At 39.6% G+C, this 21,297-nt stretch overlaps 1 protein-coding gene across 2 annotated transcripts in view; it reads right to left on the bottom strand.

The window, feature by feature from the left end:
* The window catches only part of ALKAL1 (ALK and LTK ligand 1), an 82,936-nt gene that overhangs the window by 4,722 nt on the left and 56,917 nt on the right, over positions 1–21,297 (bottom strand). For both annotated transcript variants that reach the window (XM_075828332.1, XM_075828330.1), the window contains 3 exons: positions 10,902–10,955; positions 3,518–3,601; positions 401–476 (listed from right to left, as the gene is read on the bottom strand). In XM_075828332.1, coding sequence (XP_075684447.1) covers positions 412–476; positions 3,518–3,601; positions 10,902–10,955 — 203 coding nt within the window. In that variant the 3' untranslated portion in view covers positions 401–411. The remainder of the gene's footprint in view (positions 1–400; positions 477–3,517; positions 3,602–10,901; positions 10,956–21,297) is intronic.

Raw genomic sequence — 21,297 nt, 5'->3', positions numbered from 1 at the left:
CTTTGATTGGCTGCAGCAGTCACATGGGATGAGACATCATTCCAGGAGGCCAGGCTGCGCTCAGAATAGCAGATTGCGTCGCTAGGACAACGTGTTGGTGGTATGAACTTTTTTTTTAATTTGCCACTTTTGCGGCGGAATCGCAAAAATGCTTTTTTTTCATCTGCAGCATAAATTGACATGCTGTGGATAAAAAAAAAAACGCACCGTTTCTCTGCTGATTATTTCCGCTGTGTGTGAATAAGATCTGTTCAATTCTCATCCACACTTCTGCTACCATAATAGGCTGTAGATTTTCCGCTATTAAGTATGTTGCGGAAAACCCACAATGTTTACGCCTTGTGTGTTCCTACCCTATATCATAGCACACAATAAAGAAAAACAATGCACATCTACTTACAACATTAACTTTTAGGGTTGTGAGCATAACTGGCTTTTAGCCAATCGTGTTAGCAGCCTTGCACATCTTTTGTAATCTGTATAAAGAAGAAAAAACATAAATAAACAAACAGACCTCAAGTTATATTAACTGCAGTTATAGGAATTCCCCTGTTCACGTTGTTGCTTCATCAGAGAAGATGTCCCAGTTATAAGCTGCCATGGCCAGGGGAACCATTGTGTAATAAATGAGGCAATACATGGCACCTGTTCCAATCAATAAGTGTGCACGGACTTCAACACTCACTCACAGTCCTGGACACTCTTGTCTGTAGTTGGAGACCTATAAGGGCACGGCCAGACGTGGCGGAGTTTTTCCGCTGCAAATGTTGGTGCAGATTTGGGGCAATTACGCAACGAATCTGCATCAACATTTGCATATTTGACAGGTAATTCAGACGTTGCAGAAAACACAGTGGACTTGCCACAGATTTCAGTTTTTACATTGCAGTGAAATTCCGCTTCTTCTCTGCAACAGTCAGTGCATGCTGCGGAGGGAAAATTCCGCACCGCAGCCTATGGTCCGCAGAGGAGTTTTCCGCAATGTCTGAATTAACTTGCCTAAAAATGTATTGAAACAACTGTAAAAAACGGCCGCTGGAGAATTCCACTGCGGAACGTACACAGCAGAATTCCACAGCAATTCCGCCACGTCTGGCCGTGCCTTAAAGGTATATATACATATATGATAAATATTTGCTTATATCGACACATTTGTGCCAGATTACAACCCACGACTCCTGGGAGGAAAGATGACAATTGGTTGAGGAAGGAACAGGTGGATAAAGATGAGGCACCATGCCTCCCCAGGAAGTCATCAGAGTCCATGTGGAATGCCGAGCCTCCATCTACAGCTTCTACAGACCAGCATGCCTTGTAAAATGGATCATCTTTATCCACCTGTTCCTTCCTCAACCAATTGTCATCTTTACTCTCAGGAGTGGTGAGTTGTACTTTGGCACAAATGTGCCGACACAAGCAAATATTTATCATATATGTATACATACCATTATAGGTCTCCAATTACACACAAATTGTCCAGTATTGTCCCCCTGATGAATCAACTAGATTGGGGGAACATATTGGGACAGTTATGAAGTGTCAGTGTTGTAATTATTTTATGCAATATTTGGTGCTTAGAAATTACACTAATTGTGTGTGATAGAAATGGTTTTATCCCTGGAGTTTTTCCATAGGTGGTGTATGGTATCACGCCATCTAGATATCATTTTCTGGATACTGCAGTTGATTATTGTGTATTGCTTATTTGATTCAAACCTGATTGTGTCAGTGGTTTTTGTATTCAAAAGAATTACCCAGAGTATTTTAATCTTAATAATGAATAAAGGTTATGCTTTATGAAGCGTTCCCACTCTGTGATACTACAGATGCAAATCTGCCCCAGGATTTAATTTGAAATATTAGACCTGTGACCAACCGCTATACCTATGCCTCTACCCTGTGCCAGTCACTGTACTGGTTACCCATTAATTTTACAATATAATTTAAATGTAATATTCTCACGCACAAAGCTCTCCACCTGTGCTCTATGTTCTGACAACAATCTAAGACTAAAATTCCCCATAATCCAACGCTCCCACACCCGTCTCTAAAATTTTTCTCTAGAATGTGCTACCCCAGACAATCAGATTAGTTCCACATAATGACAGTTTTAAGCGTGCCCTGAAAACACATCTTTTTACACAGGCCAATCATATTCCCTAATCTGACTCTTTTCCTTAATCCCCCCTACTACATTAGTCCTCAGAACTTAATCCCTTCATTCAGCAGTATCCCCCACACTCCTTGCATCCTAATGCACAGTGGCGGACACAGACAGCTGAGGGCCCCTGTGCAAGTGCCGTATATAGGGCCCTTTGCTCTCCAATATCTCGTAACAGATCGTCCCCTTACGTCTCTCTAACAATTCATCAGTAATTGTTAGACATAAAATTTATCATCTAAGGCATTTACATGCAAACTAACAGACAAAAGAAGGTTACCATAAGGTGACAGTGGGCCCCTTACCTCACCAATGGTATGTCCGCCCCTGCTAATGCACTTCATGTCTGTCATTTACAGATACTGGCTGGTGACCGGCTCATGCAGCTTTATGTACACTACGCCATACATATAAAAGATGGCTGGACAATTGTACAAAAAAAAGCACTTTTACCTCTTGTGTCTCTCCTTTTTCCTCATAGATTGTAAACTGTTGTGACCAGGACCCTCAATCCTCTTGTTTGAATTGATAATTATTTTTGTCACTATGTAATGTCTGATATTGTCTGTACATATTCTCTCTGAATTGTAAAGTGCTGCGGAATATGTTGGCGCTATATAATTATTTTTTTTTTAAATGATAAATTAATACTATTGAAAGAAAGTAAGAGATATCCTGCTAAAATAAAGAGAGAGAACCTTTAGCCACTAAATGCCCTCCCCTGAGCTTCTGATACCCATGCAGTATGAAGCTGCGGCCTAGTGGACTCGAGAGATGGTACAAAACTTTTTAAAACTGAGTGCACTATTATGGCACAGTTATAATCAGTGACAACAGCTTATCTGGATTGTCTAAAGACACTTTGAGCTACTTTGAAATCCACTTCTTGTGTCACCAAAATATGCACTGGCCTTCCTCTTCATGGTCTACCCTGTGGCTGTGCCTGTTTGGCTACTGTGTATAAACTCAACTTACTCAAGCATATCACTAAGCTTATCATGGAACACATTTCCATCACAGCAGGGACTGAATGATTAAAAACTACAAGCAACTAAGTACAAGTAAAAAAAAAAAAAGAAGAAGAGTGTCAGGTAGCTGCCACCCATGTCTTAAACAAAATGGGCCTCAATAATAGGAAAAGCTGGGAAATCTGCTAAGAAAATCAATATCAAAATAAATAAGACTGTATGTAAGAGTGCTACTTACAGGGTAGACATGCCCAAATGGTGGCCCAGGGAAGGAGTGACAGTTACTATTCACAATTTATATTGATGCTAGATATTTGTGGTGATTAGTCGTCGTCTAAAGTACAATTTACTAGTTATACATTTAGTAAACGTGTGTCACTTTACTTACAGGCTGGCGTTGAACAGTCTTTTGTGTTGTGGTAGAGTCGATAGAATTGCTTGCTGCATTCTGCTGAGATTACTACTGGACCTGCTGTAATGAAAACACATTTAAAACATTATTTTTTTTTTACACGTTTTTGGTGGTTTCCTAACCTGGCATAGCTTTAGTCATGATCAAGCTTTGTCCAGGTGCTTAGACTGAAATCTTAGAGTTCCACTATAAAACTCATAATGGGTCTACTCCCCATTAAATGCTCTACTAGATGTACTATAACCCCTTAGTGACCACTAATACGCCTTTTTACGTGATTCACTAATGGGCTTTAGGCTAGGCTGACGCCTTTTCACGTCAGCCTAGTCTAAGTCCTGCACGGGTCTCCCGTGCAGGCAGGAGCCGGGGCTCTGCTGTCTGATGACAGCTGAGCTCCTGCTCAAACGCCCGCGATCGAAGTTTACTTCGATCGCGGCCGTTTAACCCGTTAAATGCCGCCGTCAATAGCGACCGCGGCATTTAACTTTGTTTACAGAGGGAGTGCGCTCCCTCTGTCACCCATCGGCGGCCCGCGAATGCAATCGCGGGTCTCCGATGGGGTGTCATGGCAGCCGGGGGACTGATAAAAGCCCCCAGGTCTGCCCTGGACATATGCCTGTTAGGACGCGCTGGAGGCACGTCCTAACAGATTGCCTGTCAGATTTACACTGACAGGCAATAATGCTCTGGTATACGAAGTATACCAGAGCATTATAGCAGCGATCGGAACATCGCACAGTAAAGTCCCCTAGTGGGACTAATAAAATCAGTCATCAAAGTGAAATAAAGATTATTAATAAAAAGTACAGTAAAAAAATAAATAAAAGCATTTTTTTCCATAAAAAGTGGTTTTATTTAGTAAAAGTGTAAAAAAAAAGTACACATATGTGGTATCGCCGCGACCATAATGACTCCATTAATAAAGTTAATATGTAATTTAAACCACAAAGTGAACACCGTAAAAAAAAATGCAAAAAACTATGGCGAAATTGCAATGTAATTTAAACCACAAACTGAACACCGTAAAAAAAATGCAAAAAACTATGGCGAAATTGCAATTTTTTTCCATTGCCCCCCAAAAAAGTCATAATAAAAATGAATCAATAAGTCCCATGTACCCCAAAACAGTACCATTCAAAACTACGTCTTGTCCCGCAGAAAACAAGCCCAAAAAATCACTACATTGATGGAAAAATAAAAAAATTACGGCTCTTGGAAAGCGATGATGCAAAAACAAATAATTTTAGTTCAAAAGTGTTTTTATTGTGCAAAAGTCGTAAAACATAAAAAAACCTCCACATATGTGGTATCGCCGTAATCGTACCGACCCATAGAATAAAGGTAACATGTTATTTACGTCGCATAGTGAACGGCGTCAATTTAAAAATGCATAGAACAATGGCGGAATTTCAGGTTTTTTTTATAATCCCCCCCAAAAAGGTTAATAAAAGTTAATATAAAAATTATATGTACCCAAAAATGGTGCTATTAAAAAGCACAACTAATCCCGCAAAAAACAAGTCCTCATACAGCTATGTAGATGAAAAAATAAAAACGTTATAGCTCTTTGAATGCGACTATAGAAAAACGAATAAAATAGCTTGGTCATTAAGGCCTAAAATGGGCTGGTCACTAAGGGGTTAAAGTTAAAGGGGTGTTCCTAAAAATTACATAGGATAAGTGATAAAAGTATGATTGCTGAAGGCTTCACTGCTGGGATCCCCACCGATCTCTAGAACATGAACCTCCTCAATGCACAAACGTGATGAGGAGGCGTCTGAATGGACCAACATGTCCAGCATGCGCAGTGCCTCTCTATTCAAAATCTATGGGACTGACAGAGACAGCCGAGTACAGCGCTCGGCTATTTTTTACAGCCCCGTAGACTTTGAATGGAGTGGCAGCATGCATGTCCGACCGCTGCTTCATTCCTCCTCACCGCATGCCCACGGGGGACTCGGGATCGTGTGGATAAGTGATAAATCTAATTTGTGGGAAAATCCCTTTAAGGTCCACCATTTAATTTTTTAGGTTTAAAATTCCCTACTGATTCATATTAAAATATATATGTAATATATATGTAATAGGGGAGTTATGTTGTTATTCTTTGATAAACTATTTCATTCTGACTGCATGACGCCACCACTAGGAAGGGCTAACTACAGCCACTATTAACCATGGTGGGAGGTGTATAATCTGTATTCAGTGAGCTCCCTAGGGAGAAGATTCTGGTGGCCGCCATGTCAGTGTAACTTAAAGATAACCTTTCACCTCCCCATACATGTGCAGCTGAGTGCAGCATGTAATGGGTAGGGCTGCATAAACCCTGGGGCACGTAAAAAAAAAACCTTCTACCCTCCTCCCTTATTTAGATATCGGTGCCGTTATATTTGGCGCCCGATATTAAAATAACCCCCTGAACTGTCAATGGGGCGTGTAATAGCAAGGGGCGCGTTACTATGGCTGTGACACTGTCCAATCAGTTATGGACAGTGTTACAGCAAGCGCTAAAGAGGAGAGCGCGCATGCGCCCTCTCCTCCCTCCAGCTCTTACACTGCCGGAAGCGTGTATCGGCCGTATATTTCTCGGGCTGACCACAATTCATGGAGTCGGACAAAGTACAAGACTGATCTCTCGGAAGAGCTAAAGAGAGGAGAGCGCGCATGCGCGCTCTCCTCTCCACAGCTCTTACACTGTCCGTAGCAGTGACACGCACCCTTGCCAGTTCGGCAGAAGACTTGTATCTTGAAAGCTGAAAAATGAGAGCGTGCGCACGCGCACAGCCATAGTAACATGCCCCCTTGGCATTACACGCACCATTGACAGTTCACGGGGTTATTTCAATATTGGGTGCCAAATATAACAGCACCGATATCTAAATAACAGAGGAGAGTAGAATTTTTTTTTAAAGTGCCCCAGGGTTTGTGCTCAGCTGCACATGTATGGGGAGATGAAAGGTTCTCTTTAAGTGACATAAAAGTTTAACAATCGACAGCAGTTTTACCACTTTGATATTTTTTTTTGCAGCAGGGCCCATCTTAAAGACAATTTGATCTCACTTTCTTTAGACCTGGATCTCACACACAGTTTTGTAGCAGTTTTTGGCTCAGTTGTTTGAGCCAAAGCCAGAAGTGGATCCAAAAGAAAGAAAGCCAAAAAAAACAGACTGATGCATCTCCTCTCTTTTGTGTCTCCTTCTGTTTGGCTAAATATATGAAGCCAAAAACTGCCACTGTGCGTGATTTTGGTCTAAAGGAAGGGACTTACTGCCACAGCACAGCGTGATCTTGCGAGATCACGCTGTGCCGTCATTCACAGCGTGATTTCACGAGATCACACTGTGCTGTGTGAGTAAGTCCCACAGAAACTTTACTGAACTGTCAGGAGTGTGAATAGACATCGCATCTTGGCTGGAGGCAATGTCTATTCACTCTCAAGACACTTCAGTAAAGTTAATGTGGGTGTATGTAACAGCACAGAGATCACGCTGTGCTGTGAATACAGATGGACATGAATGGAGAGAAGTGTATACACTTGTCTATACAACGCCCACTTGGTCAAAAGTAAAAAAAATAAAAAGCACTGTTGTTATTTACATTACAGTGCCGATCAGATTATGTAGGAAATAGGGCATTTATAATCTGGTGACAGAGCCTCTTTAAGGGAATGTTCAGAAATGGCGGATTTGCTGTTGAAATCCACTGCAGACAATCCGCAGTGGAAATCTGTAGCAGCCGTTTTTTTCTATTGGTTTCTATACCATTTTAGGTAACTTAGTTCACCCGCTGCGGACAATAACAGTGTGAAATTTAGGCTGCGGTACAGAATTTTCAAACCGCATCATGCACAGTCTGTTGCGAAGAAGCACTGCAGCTTTCAGCCTCTGCAATGAAAAGACTGAAATCTGCTGCAAGTCCGCTGTGATATCCGCCACCTTTGAATTACCTGTGAAATATTACAAATGTTGCTGCAGATTCATTGCGTAATTTCTGCACATTTTTCTGCCACGTCTAAACATGGTCTAAATGTATGATCCGGGACTTCAGACATTGAAGTGTCTATTTTGTGATTCATGTGGTGTCTGAATCATGGAATCTAAGGAATGTATGAACTTTTATTTTAAGAATAATTGTATTATGTATGAATCTTTATTACTATTTTCCTATTAAGGAAAGAAATAAAAGAAAAATCTAGCCATTTGGAAAGTGAAAACATACTTCTATGTAATCCATGCAGAGCGATTTAAAAGTGTTGAAAATACAAAAAGCTTCGTTCAGACAGCACCATGTGCACATAGTCATGTCTAGTGGGACTAATACATTCCAGTTCTGTTCTCCAGAAGGAGATCACACACACAGATTAGTTCAGGATATCAGTATACTTTCTACAATATGTGCTATTGGTATAATATGGAGAAATCAATATGCCTATATAATCAAGAGGTAAATAGTTACTCAGAAATATATCTTATCATTTGTATCATCAACATTAAACTGTATAAGATTTACAATTTTAGTAGCCTGCACTTTTGTACAAATCCCCATTAAATTGGTTGTTGGTGATCCTGCAATTGATTAAAATATGTGCAGCCAATGATCCTGTCTGCCAAGCCGACATGACTTATTGCCAAGCAGCAGACACTTTTATTTTATTTTTTGGGGGGGGGGGGATTTGAGATTTCTAAGCAACAGGTTTCGATCCAGACATGTGCAGGATTTAAAAGCAACCATGTATCACAGTAATTGACATTTCAGCCGGGGAGGGGAGGGGGGGGGATTTAAGATGCTGGAAACATGCTGAATACTGTTGTGTAAGGCCTCATGTCTGTGTGCAAAGAGCCTGTATGGGGGCAAACAGCCCATAGCTGCTACATGTGCTGCCATTTGATGTCTGTGTATGGCACTATATTATGGAAGTATCCTCCCTTAGGCCGAGTTCTCACGGGACGGATACGCTGCGTAAAAACCATGTAGCATATCCGACCTGTAACACGCAATACATTCCATCTGAAAACCGCACCACATTGTGGTGCGTTTTTTCGGACAGCATTTGCACTGCGAAAATGCTGACGCATCCCTCCTGTGCAGTACGGTCCTGTCTCCTTGGATGGCGCTGCAATCCATGTGACCGCTGCAGCCTGTGATTGGCTGCAGCGGTCACATGGGATGCAACCTCATCCCAGGAGGCCAGACTGTAAGACTGTATTTATGATTTTTTTTTTCTGTAGTTGTGATTTTTGCGGCGTAATCGCTGTGAATACTCCGCAAAAGTCACAAAACTTGGCTTTCTGTAGTGGGTTTTGCATCTCCATTAAATTCAATGGGGAAAACCCGCAACGGAAAATCAACAAAAACGCAGCATAAATTGACATGCTGCGAAATTTAATTCCGCACCGCAGGTCAATTTATTAACGTTTACGCTGCGTTTTTTTCCCGCAGTGTGGGCATGACGTTTTCTGAATCTCATCCACTTTGCTGCTACTGCAAATCCTGCCGAATTTCCAAAGACAATTCCGTTACAGAAATTCTGCAACGTTTATGCTACGTGGAAACCCAGCCTTAGGCCATGTTCACGCAGTTTGTTTTCAGACATATTTTGGGGCGCAACGCTTGTATTACACTTCGAAATATACTTGAAATGCGCCTGCACACAACTCTTCATTGGTTAAATCTAATGTTACACTGCTGAATTAAAAAACGCCTCGTAAAAATAGGGTTTGTAAAAAAAGAAGGGACAAAACGGGAAAAATCTTGACGCGTTTTACAAGCTGATTTTTCCCGTTTCCCATTGACGCACCCAAAAATGTTTTGAAAGTACACCTCAAAATACTCTCCAAAACACTTGCAAAAAGCAAAAACACTTTGAGAATTAGCTCCAAAAATTTATTTTTCAGAGGATATTTTTTCTCTAAATCAGCCTCATATTTTTCAGACTAACCATATGCTATGTGAACATAGCCTTAGAAACAATGCATCTAAGGAAGAATACCCCTATAATATGACATGAGATGAAACACAATATGATCTGAATCTGAGAAAAAAAAACTAATTTGCCTTTGTATGAAATTGAAGGTATACAGGGGTGTAATATGGGCCCAAAGACTTCAAAGGGTGCCAAATTACAGCACTGTACTGCTTGAAACACATATGGAGAATGTGCATGAGGCCTTAGAATGGATTCATTTAGGACTGCAGGTAAATAAGTGTATAATGTTAAAGAGTTCAAACAATGTATAAACAATTTGGCCCCAAATAGTTAAATGACAAATGTGGCTCTGCTGCACGCATCTCCATATGTAAATAGAATATGAAATGTTTAAAATGAAAGCTCATCTAATCCTGATGACTTATTTCCTCCTGGACAAAATTTCTAATTCAGGAAAAAGAGTATTAATTGCAAGTAAAGAGCATAGACCAGATGTTTCACCTTTTGGCCTACTCAATTAATGTATAATACTTATACCCCTGACTAGATAAAAACAAATGCAACATATTACTTATGTAATGCATAATGCAAAATGACAAAGTTGTATGAGGGTGGTGTTACAGTAGAGAAGCATACACATCGCCTTATCTTGTCTGCTTGAACAAAACATGTGTGGCATGAGAGTTAAAATGCAGATATATGTAAGGGAGCTAAAGACTCATTTCAGGAATGAACCTTGCATAGCAGTCAGATAGAAAAGCTTTATTCAGATGAAGGGGTGTCAAATAGGATGTGAAAAACAGCCGTTTTTTACGGCCGATTTGCACCCGTCGAGAGCCGTTTTCGTGGATCCCTCATAGACATGAGGTTATTGAGGGATCTATAAAAACGGACAAAAATAGGACATGTCCTATTCTTTCACGGCCCCTTCACACGGTTCATAAAAACAATTGCCATGTGAACAATCCCATAGAAATACATGCAGCCGTGTGATGGACGTTTAAAAAACGGCCGTCACACGGACGATTTATACGTTCGTCAGAATAAGGCCATACAAGAATCTGTTGGTCAATGCATAAATGAGAATCGTACATGGAATGTATGCATCCTTGTGTGTGTTCCTTGGTTACTGGATGGCCACAGAGTCTTTTTCTATACTTGCTATTTATATTTGTGTGATAATGTAAGTAATTGGGTGCACAAACATTACATCAAAATATATTTAAATACTTTTCTAAATAGTAAACACATTTTGCACAAACTGTTATCTAAATGAAGACCTGCTGGTGATCAGCAGATTGCTGCAGGTTCGGAAGCTCAAACCCCCAATGACCAGCAGATGTCTCCTACAGCAGCCACTGCAGGAGAAATGTGGTATTACAAGGTACTCATTCAAATGAATGCTCTCTGTAAATAATTAATAATGATCCTTACCTGTAAAATGATTTATGAATTTTTCCTTAAGGTTGGAATCTCTGGAAAATATTTCTGGGAAAAAAACATAAAAAATACATTCATACAGATAAATTTTAATGGCCAAATATGACATTTTCATATCCTCTTAAAGTTGGATATATGAACAATTCTTGATTCTAACCTAATTCCTTTTTTATGTCCATGCCTGTTTATGTCCCCCCATATTATGACAGATAGAAACTGGCTTTAACTTGACAATATTGATTCCACTAGCTAGAATAAAGTTTTTTCTACATGCTATGCCATAAATATCTGATACGTGGGGGTCCCAGGGGCTAACTATTGGAAAAACAATGGTTCTCTGACCCCTGATGTGCTAGGCAAGGTGGCCACAATTACCTGCCTGTAAGACTATGCATGTATGTGGCTTTCTCCTTTCAAGTCTATTGGAGTAATGGAAATAGCTGACAATTTTTTTTTAAAAGAGCCGCTTTGCTGTTCACCTCTCTGCTTTGAACGTAAGCTGGTATCCCCAGAAATCAATGGACATGCATTGATTTGAATAGGAGTACTGTAATGCCATTGCTTACCAGCAGTGTGCAGTGTGCTGCAAAATCAAGTACTTACTACTTACTGGTAGATTTTCAGGGCAGCAAGTAGTAGCTATCGCAACACTGGTTGCATAATTATCTATTTAATAACTAAGCTCATCAAAAATGACCCTGTAATGGTTAATAAGGGGTTTAACTGGTTTTTGATAAATGTTACTTCAAGGAAAATTATTATGACCTGAAGAAATATTAGATTAATATGCATCATAAAAGGGCCTACTGATAATCCAGGATGGTATATAGCTGTATTTGAAAGTTTCAAAATAGTTATAGAAATAAATCTTATGACTTTGGAAACCCATTAACTTGCATATACTACATTAAGAATTACAGTGATATTTTTCAATTAAAGTGTCACATGAAATTCCAGGATTTCATGTTCATAGTTTGTTCTATTATTACCATGCATTTTTAATGTATCACATGTTGTGAACATTTTCAAATCATAAGTTTCCTATTTATTAGTCAAGCTTTCTGTGGATTCTAACCGCAAATGGTCTAACCACGGACAGGATATATATTGAGAAGAAGATTTCCCATAGCCAGGTGTTGGTTCACTCCATAAGGGCTAGTTCACACACAGCAGATTTTCTTTCAGAAATTTCTGCAACTGAAAATCAGTTCATCTTAATGGAACTTGCAGAAATCCACGCACCTGCTGCAGAAACAACGCCATTAAGGCCCCATGGGACACAATACTGACCCATTCCATTCTATCGGCCACAGACACCTTCCCGTATATTTACTGGTGTCTGTCCAGGCCATAGAAAGCATCTGTAAACAAAATAGGACATGTCCTATTTTTTGATTTTACGCACCGTGCTCCCATACTTTATAATGGGAGCACGGCCACCAAAGTGTGTGACTGTCTGCAGCCGGCCGTGCCTGTAATCATGGGCCATTCACATGGCTACGGCCATGTGCAGGGGCCTAAGATAAATGGAACTGATTTTCATTCGCAGAAATTTCTGCAACAAAATCTGCCGCGTCTGACTGCATGCTAACACTCCCTACATTTTTAAATAGAAAAGCTTAGAGCTTAAATGGCACAAGTTACAGATCCTTCTCAATGAATTAGAATATCATCATATATTATATGGATTCATTACACACAGAGTGATCCATTTCCAGCATTGTTTTCTTTTAATGTTGAAGATTATGGTAACAGTTAATGAAAACTGAAAATTTTGTGTCTCAGAAAATTAGAATATTATATAGGCCCAATTTCAAAAATTATTTTTAATTCCGAAATGTAGGCCTACTGAAAAGTATGTACAGTATATGCACTCAATACTTGGTCGGGGCTCCTTTTGCATGAATTACTGCATCAATGCGGTGTGGCAAAGGGGCGATCAGCCTGTGGCACTGCTGAGGTGTTATGGAGGCCCAGGTTTCTTTGATAGCGGCCTTCAGCTCGTCTGCATTGTTGGGTCTGGTGTCTCTCATCTTCCTCTTGACAATACCCCATACATTCTTTATGGGGCTTTGGACAGGCGAGTTTGCTGGCCAGTCAAGCACAGTGATACTATGGTTATTAATCCAGGTATTGGTACTTTTGACAGTGTGGGCAGGTGCCAAGTCCTGCTGGAAAATAAAATCAGCATCTCCATAAAGCTTGTCAGCAGAGGGAAGCATGAAGTGCTCTAAAATTTCCTGGTAGACAGCTGCGCTGACTCTGGACTTGATATAACACCGTGGACGAACACCAGCAGATGACATGGCTCCCCAAACCATCACCGACTGTGGAAACTTGACACTGGACCGCAAGTAGCTTGTATTGATGCCTCTAAACTCTTCCTCCAGACTCTGGGACCTTGATTTCCAAATGAAATGCAGAATTTACTTTCATCTGAAAACAGGACTGTGGACCACTGAGCAACAGACCAGTCCTTTTTCTCCTTAGTCCAGGTAAGACGCTTCTGACGTTGTCTCTGGGTCATGAGTGGCTTGACACAAGGAATGTGACAGTTGTAGCCCATGTCCTGGATATGTCTGTGTGTGTGTGTGGTGGCTCTTGAAGCTCTGACTCCAGCCGCAGTCCATTCCTTGTGAATTTTCCCCAGATTATTGAATGGCCTTTTCTTGACTATCCTTTCAAGGCTGCGGTTATCCCTGTTGCTTGTGCACCTTTTTAGACCACACTTTTCCGTCCTCTCAAGTTTCCATTAATATGCTTTAATACAGCACTCTGTGAACAGCCGGCTTCTTTAGCATTGTTCTTTTGTGGCTTACCTTCCTTGTGAAGGGTGTCAATGACTGTCTTCTGGACAACTGTCAAGTCAACAGTCTTCCCCATGATTGTGTAGCCTACTGAACCAGACTGTTGGACCATTTAAAGGCTTAGGAAACCTTTGCAGGTGTTGATTAGCTGATTGGAGTGTGACACCATGAGTCTACAATCTTCACCCAATATTCAAATTTTCTGAAAGACTATATTTTGGGTTTTCTTTAACTGTTAGACATAATCATCAACAAAGTAAATAAAAAATAAAAAAATGCTGGAAATAGATCACTCTGTGTGTAACGAATCTATATAAAATGAGTTTCACTTTTTGAATTGAATTACTGAAATAAATAAACTTTTTGATGATTTTCTAATTCAGTGAGAAGGACGTGTAAATTCACAGGTGCTGAATCTAGCAACATTTCAAATCATGAACTAAATATTAAAGAGGTTGTCCAGGATTATAATAAAGGGTTTCATTTGTTTCCAGAAACAGCGCCACATTTGTTTATGAACTATATCTGGCATTGCATATCAGCCTCATATACTTGACTGGGGCTGAGCTGCAATACCAGACACAATCCATAGATAAGGGTGATGATGTTTCTGGAAACAAAGCAGGCCAATGATTATAATCCTACAACTCTATAACATAAATTTATTTTAGATGATTTTTTGGAGGTTGTTGTGGCTTTGAGGGCATTCTACCATATCTGCATTTTTTAAAGAGAAATATGTTTTGTAGGTAATATTTTTTACATGCATTAATACTACCAACTGCCAACACCTTCAGTTTCCAAAGTCCAATAAGCCACATTAGGCCCTGTTCACACGAAGTTTTTTTAAGAGTTTTTTGACGCGGAAACCGCGCCGCAAAACTCCTCAAAAACCACCCGAAAATGCCTCCCATTGATTTCAATGGGAGTTGGACGAGTTTTTTTGCCGCGAGTAAAAAAAACGCGTTGCGGTAAAAAGAAGGGTCATGACCCATCTTGAGGCCGTTTCCACCTCCAAAACCCCACTTCAATTAGTCAGAAAGAGGAAACAAATGCCTCGACGAGTATTTTGACGAGTTTTTGTCAAACCACTGTGCAAAAACCGTCTGAAGCAGTTTTTGCAGGAGGAATTTTCCTCCTGCAAAAAACTCTGTGTGAACATAGCCTTAAGGAAGCAGAACTATAAGATGATACTGCAATGACTTCTAAATGCATAACAATGTAACCTGACTTGACTATCTCAATATACAAAGGTACAAAGGGTCTAATATATAGGGAAACATAAAAAATAATCATGAAGCCCCATCATAAAACTTTAGCTAGTTTAGAACATGAAAAGCTTATGATAATGTTGGTCTCCACTGTGCCTTTGTCCTATCTACTGTATAGGAATAATTCACAAGTGGTCACGGTATGGGAATAATGCACACAGATGTCGCAGTAAAGGGATAATTAATGCAATGAAGTTATAGCACAGGAATCATGTGCACAGTGATATCAAAGTAATAAGAAAGTGTGCACAGTGATGTTAGAGCACAGAAATTAATGGTAATGTCACAGTACAAGGATAATGCACACAGTGATGTCACAGTATAGGGATAATGCACAGTCACTTTATAGGGCTAAGGCACATAATAATATTAGAGAACAGGAATAATTCATACAAAAATGGCACATGCATACAGTGACATCACCACACAGGAAATAAACAACAATGATGTCACAGAGGAGGTATAATGATGCACACATCGTTGTCACAGAACAGGAATAATGCACGTAGTGATGTCACAAAACAGGAATAATAACCATTCAATTTTGCATTACCCCCTTCCATCAGTTGTTAGGCCCTTAAGTAGCTACTATACCTGCTACCCTGGTAGTTATGCCTCCATTAATATATATAGATGTTATGTAGCATGTCATCATTAGATACAGTGGGGAAGATTCACTAACAATGTCATAAAGTTAGACAGCTAAGAATTAGACTAGATGTATCTTATCACAGTGGAACATGCTGGATGATAAATTTGGTGCACATTTTGACACGTCTGTCTAACTTTATACTAACTTTATACTACCTATTAGTTGGCTTCCTTTAAACCACTTTTTGCTCCAAAATTTTGGCGCAATTTGGCACATCTTAAGCCATGCCCCCTTGTCGAACAAGTCGCAAAACATCTGTTCTTTTTGGCACATTTCATTGATAAATCTGTCCCAATATGTGAACTAGGTGTGAAGCTGTTGGTGGTAAATAACTTTTGCACTTATGCTCAAGACATCCAAGAGTAACGCTCAGTATATAATACCATATTGTTTGTACAGAAAGAATTCTGAAAGTGTCCCTAAAATGTCCCTATTGAATATACAGTGAAATCACTAACATTCAGTGCATAAAATATACTTAAGTCACAAAGATAATGATAAAATAACAAAACAAAACACTAAATGTTAATAGCCTGAGAAGAAATGTATCTTTGTTTTTTTCTTGTATGGTCTTTACAATGCATAGTATGGGTAGTGTTCGCTTTATATGTATCTCTTTTTTCGTTGTGTTAATCCTGATTTGACCTAGTTTTAATCCTGAACATAAAAGGCTTAGGATACACAGAACTCTTTTCATTTTTACATATATATATATAATACATATGTGAATGTGTGTCTGTTCTTCATTTATGCTTGCTTTATAGTCTAACAGATTCTGAAAGGTTATTAGTCTATTCTTACCACCAGAAAATGACAGATTATTCATCTATTTTTACCACCAGAAAGTGACGTATCTTTTAATTATTCTTCAGCAAAAAAAAAAAGTTTATTTTTATTTTTGGCAGGGTGTGGTTTTTCAGGTCTTATCATGTATAGAAAAACACACACATATACTAATATCCAGTGACCAAACAGACTACATTGCAGACAGGCGCAAAAAAAAAAAAAAAAATAAAAAAAAGCTTCTTGCCTTACTGCCTACCGTAAATTTTAAATATTAGTGTGAGGAGTCAGGGTTATCTAGAGAGGGTGATGTTACTGGCCAGCTCCAGACATGTTGGACTCTGCAAGGTAATTTGAAGAAAAATGCCATGGTCTTGTAACTTGCTCTAAATAAGCTACATTCATTTCTGCCGATAGCTTCCCTTTAGTCGAATCTCATTTTACAAAATAAAGTAACTTTTGACTTCTGAATGAGTGAGTGCACTTAATAGAGTAAAATGCATAGTACACGTTTTCCTGAGCATAACAATTGAGTCTCAACAAGTCGTTCTATGTTTATACTTTGATCTTGTGAAGAACATAAAATGAGAATCTCCTGTATATTGACATAGTGAGTAAATGGATCAGGTAAACAATTCCACTATGTCCCTACTTCAGTATTTTTCTCTCTCATTACCTCCACAGATATAACTGGAAATATCAATACCTGGAAAAAGCATCCTAACCTTCTCCCACTCCATTGCAAATTATTACTTCACACAAAAAAAAATTGTAGAAAAGAAAATCAATAGAAAAATGGGAAGGGGTACAGAACAAGGCTGTAGAAACTCAGGTGAACACCTTGGTGTATTGGGCCACCACACCAAAGGATTGTAAATCTGCTCCTAGGTACACCTACAAGTTGTAGTGCTCACGAAAAAACGGATTTTTTTTCTGTTCACATTGACCAAAGATATGAATCTCCTGGGCCCTAATGCAAAATCTGTAACTGGGCCTCCCCTCCTACCGTGTGCTATTTATAGTACTAGTGTGTTCTCTTTTGGCCGAGGGTCCTTTGAGCCCCCTGAGGCACCAAGGCCGGGTGCGACTGCTACCTGTGCACCCCTATAGCTGTTCCTCTGACATTGACACAACTGAACTATAGCATTACATCATTATAAAGTCAAGGTGACGTGGACTCTATGAGAGACACAGGCATGCCTTGGCCATGCAAACTTTCTACTGCTCATTTATTAGACTACACAAGCAACCACTGTAGTTAATTCTGGCAATAGGAAACAGTCTGTCAAATTGAATTCAACAGGGCAGTACATTCAGCTTGGCTACAGATAATTGTACGTTTGATAAAGCAAATGAATTCCTTCTTATTTTTTGCTTTTTATTATATTTACTTATTATAGATTATGGGGCATAGTTACTAAGATTGGAATTTCATATGCCAGTCTTAGCTATCTGCTACACTGGAATAAGCTCAACACCTCTTAATAAATCTGTTGCATCTTCCCGCTGGCCGTGCGCCATCCATTTGCCACCCTCCTTTGGACATAAAATAAAAAAGTAGTATACTCGCCTCAACGCTCCACTTCTCCCCTCTGGTCCCCTCATGATCCCTCGCATGCGGCAGCTCATACAAGGTCCTGAAACCAGGCAGCATCACCACCTTATATGCGCTGTAGCACTTAAAATCATTAGTGCTGCGTTACATACACCGTCCTGATGACGCTGCTCGATGTCGGACCCTTGTATGAGCCGACACAAGCATTTATTTTAAATTTCGTTTTTCGAATGGGTGGGGTAGTCTGTATGGGGAGTAGTCTGGAAAGGGAGGGCAAGGTATGGGCACGGCCTCTACCACGCTACGACTCACAGTTATCTGGCATAACGTATAATAAATTTGTCAGGCTGCTGTGGCACCTCCCCATTTTTCAAAGCCAAGCCCCCTTTTCAATGATACATTTCCCCCAAATTCCTATGTAAGGCACCTATCTACATCGGTGAAAACAGTTATACTGTGAAAAAGTTTTATGATGACTTTATAATTGTTCCCACAAATCTAACATTAGAGAAGTCACATATAAGGCGACATGCTATATGATATGTTTTCGACAAACACAATTTGTTTTTCTACCAATAGAAGTTCCTTGTGCTTGTTCACTATGCCTGAAAATACAGCAATGAAAATGAATCATTTTCTAATATTTTGCCAAATCTGCTTGTCACTTTTTACTTATCCCATTTTGAAGTGTAATTTTCAAAACATGATCTCTTGAGTCAGTTACCGTAAGATTTCACAACTTCAACTCATTTGAACGGAATGTTTCTTTCCTCAACAGGAAACAATTTGTTCTACATTTCCTTGTATCTTTTTGTGATACATCTTTGGCGTTCCATTTTAATGACCTAGCATAATTCCAAACAATACTTCTCATATATTTATTTGCAACAAACTACAGTACCATTTGTATGCTATTATGTGTTAGAATTACAGAAGGATTATTCCACCAACGTTAAATCTGAAGCAGCTACAATGCCATAGTCTAGTGTGTGTATGCCAAACATAAAACTGTTTTTGATGGATCAATTAGTACATTTCTAAATCCAGCATAGTTGTGACTTCAGTGGTGATTTTTGACTGGACCGCATGTGTGTATTGTAAGGAACAAAAAACAAAACAATAAAATCCCTCTGTAATCGTGTGTCTTTGTAAAGTTATAATCACAGTCATAAAATTACTTGCTTAAATCGGTCTAGGGCTGAAGAATGAAATGTGCGTTTGTAAGAGCTGATATATACCCTCCACTTGGATATCCACTTTAAAGAGCTTTGCTAAAATTATGTTTTTCACTGTCTTTGGAGAAATCATTATAGTAATAAATATGATAAATATATTCTGCTGATGTGACTGTGATTTTTTTTAGTATTGTACACTGCAGCTGTCTTGAATTTTTTATGTATCTTAACAAAACGGCTGCTGATAAATATTTATTAGGGGTTTAGCTCTTGTTCAGTCTTCTAAGAACACAGAATTTAGGAGCTGATTTGTTGATCATGTCACTTGACATACTCTGATTGGTCAAAGCCATCACTGCAGCTCAAGCCTTTAGACTTATTCAGACACACGCTGACATTTTAGGTGAATGGGGGTAACTATAGCCGTAGCAGTCATAGCAACTGCTATGGGGCCCAGAGGTTGAGGGGGCCCAATCAGGTGCAAGAACATTGCTCCTTTTTGTGGAGATTATCAAGTTGGTGTTTTTTTTGCTATGTAGCGCTACTATGAGGCTTCTCTGATATATGGCACCATTATCCATACCTTTAACTATTGCTACTTATGGTGCTGTTTCAGGTGCCCATCACTAGGTGGTTGGGACCCATCTAATTTTGCTATGGGGCCCTACGAATTTAAGCTAAGCCCCTGCATGGCTGGAAGCAAGCAGTGTAGAGCACCGCAGAAAATTAATCCTACTCTAATAAACTAATAAACCAATTTCCAAGTCAGGTTAACCACTGCTATATAAGTTTGCATCATATGACACTACAGCTGCCAGTATGGCATGAGCAATGGCAAGGATATGCTGGGAGATGTTGTTTCACAAATAAGAATAGTACCAGCCATCATCACGCTGCAGACCATACAGCTGAATCCAGTACTTATCGATGCAATCAGAGGCAGAATAAATAATACAATTTAGTGACTTACAGGTGATGCCTTCTCTTATTGGATCCTTTCCCCTTCCCTTTTCCTCTTCATCCGGTACAGAACACGATGATGACTTTTTCCAGCCTTCCCTCGTCTCTGCAGAATTTGTTGCCCAGATTTATTTGGCAAATCTTCACCCTCTATAAGTAGAAAAGCTCCTCATAGTGCCACACAATGTGCCCCTTAAATATCATAGTGACACACACTCTTACCCTGAATATCATATTGCCGCACACTGTGCCACCTGAATATCAATCATAGTGCCACACACTGTGCCACTGACTATCATAGTGCCTCACAAGGTGCCCCTTGACATTCATTGTGCCAAATGCTGTGCCCCCTAAAATAAATAATATATACACTGCAAACCCCTGAAATAAATCATCAATAGACAGTGACCCTGAAATAAAAAATGTATACACTGTGCCCCCTTAAATACAAGATCTTTATATAGTGCCCCTAAAATAAATACTTAATGCATAGAGTAATCAGAAAATAAATCATTGCGGTGACATAATTGTGCCATCTGCATCACAGTAAAAGCGACGAATAGTGGGGCAGGGTGGCTTCCTCACACTTGCCGGTCAGTGCTTGAATATTTAATTATATCCACTCTCTTAGGTCAAGGATACAATTGAATCCCAGGGGAACCGGATCAGGACCCCACTTACTAAACTGGCTGTTGTTTTAAAAATGGGTTCAGGAGAATTGGGAAAAATCGTTTTAAAGTGAAAGTTACTGAAAAAGGCACCAAGAAACACTAAAAAAGTAAAAGATATTATTCAACCTGTTACGGATTATTGTCATATGTTTACAACCTTTCTTCATATGTGCTATTAGAGCATAAAGGCATCATGGAGGGAGGTCCCTCACTTAGGACCACACTCACTGAGCCATAGCAGAGAGTTGCTGCAAAGAAATGCTTCTGTATTGCATGGTCCCTCCCATTCATAGGAATGATCACCAGGTAATACTATGATCTCCCGAAGCTTTCCCTGGCAATAACAGCTGTTTGTTGGGGGTTATGTTATCAAAAATGCCATTGTCCCTTTAAGTATAAGCACATAATAATTACAAAAATGAGAAATGATAGTCTAGTTTCATGACCCTGCTCTGTACTGATGAGGGACAAGAACCCAGAAAAAGTGCTGTCTACAGATGGGGAACTCTTCCTTTT

Source organism: Rhinoderma darwinii, chromosome 5, assembly GCF_050947455.1.
Source record: "Rhinoderma darwinii isolate aRhiDar2 chromosome 5, aRhiDar2.hap1, whole genome shotgun sequence".
NCBI lineage: Eukaryota > Metazoa > Chordata > Amphibia > Anura > Rhinodermatidae > Rhinoderma > Rhinoderma darwinii.
The sequence above is the reverse complement of the archived record's forward strand: the minus strand, read 5'-3'. Positions and strand labels throughout refer to the sequence as shown.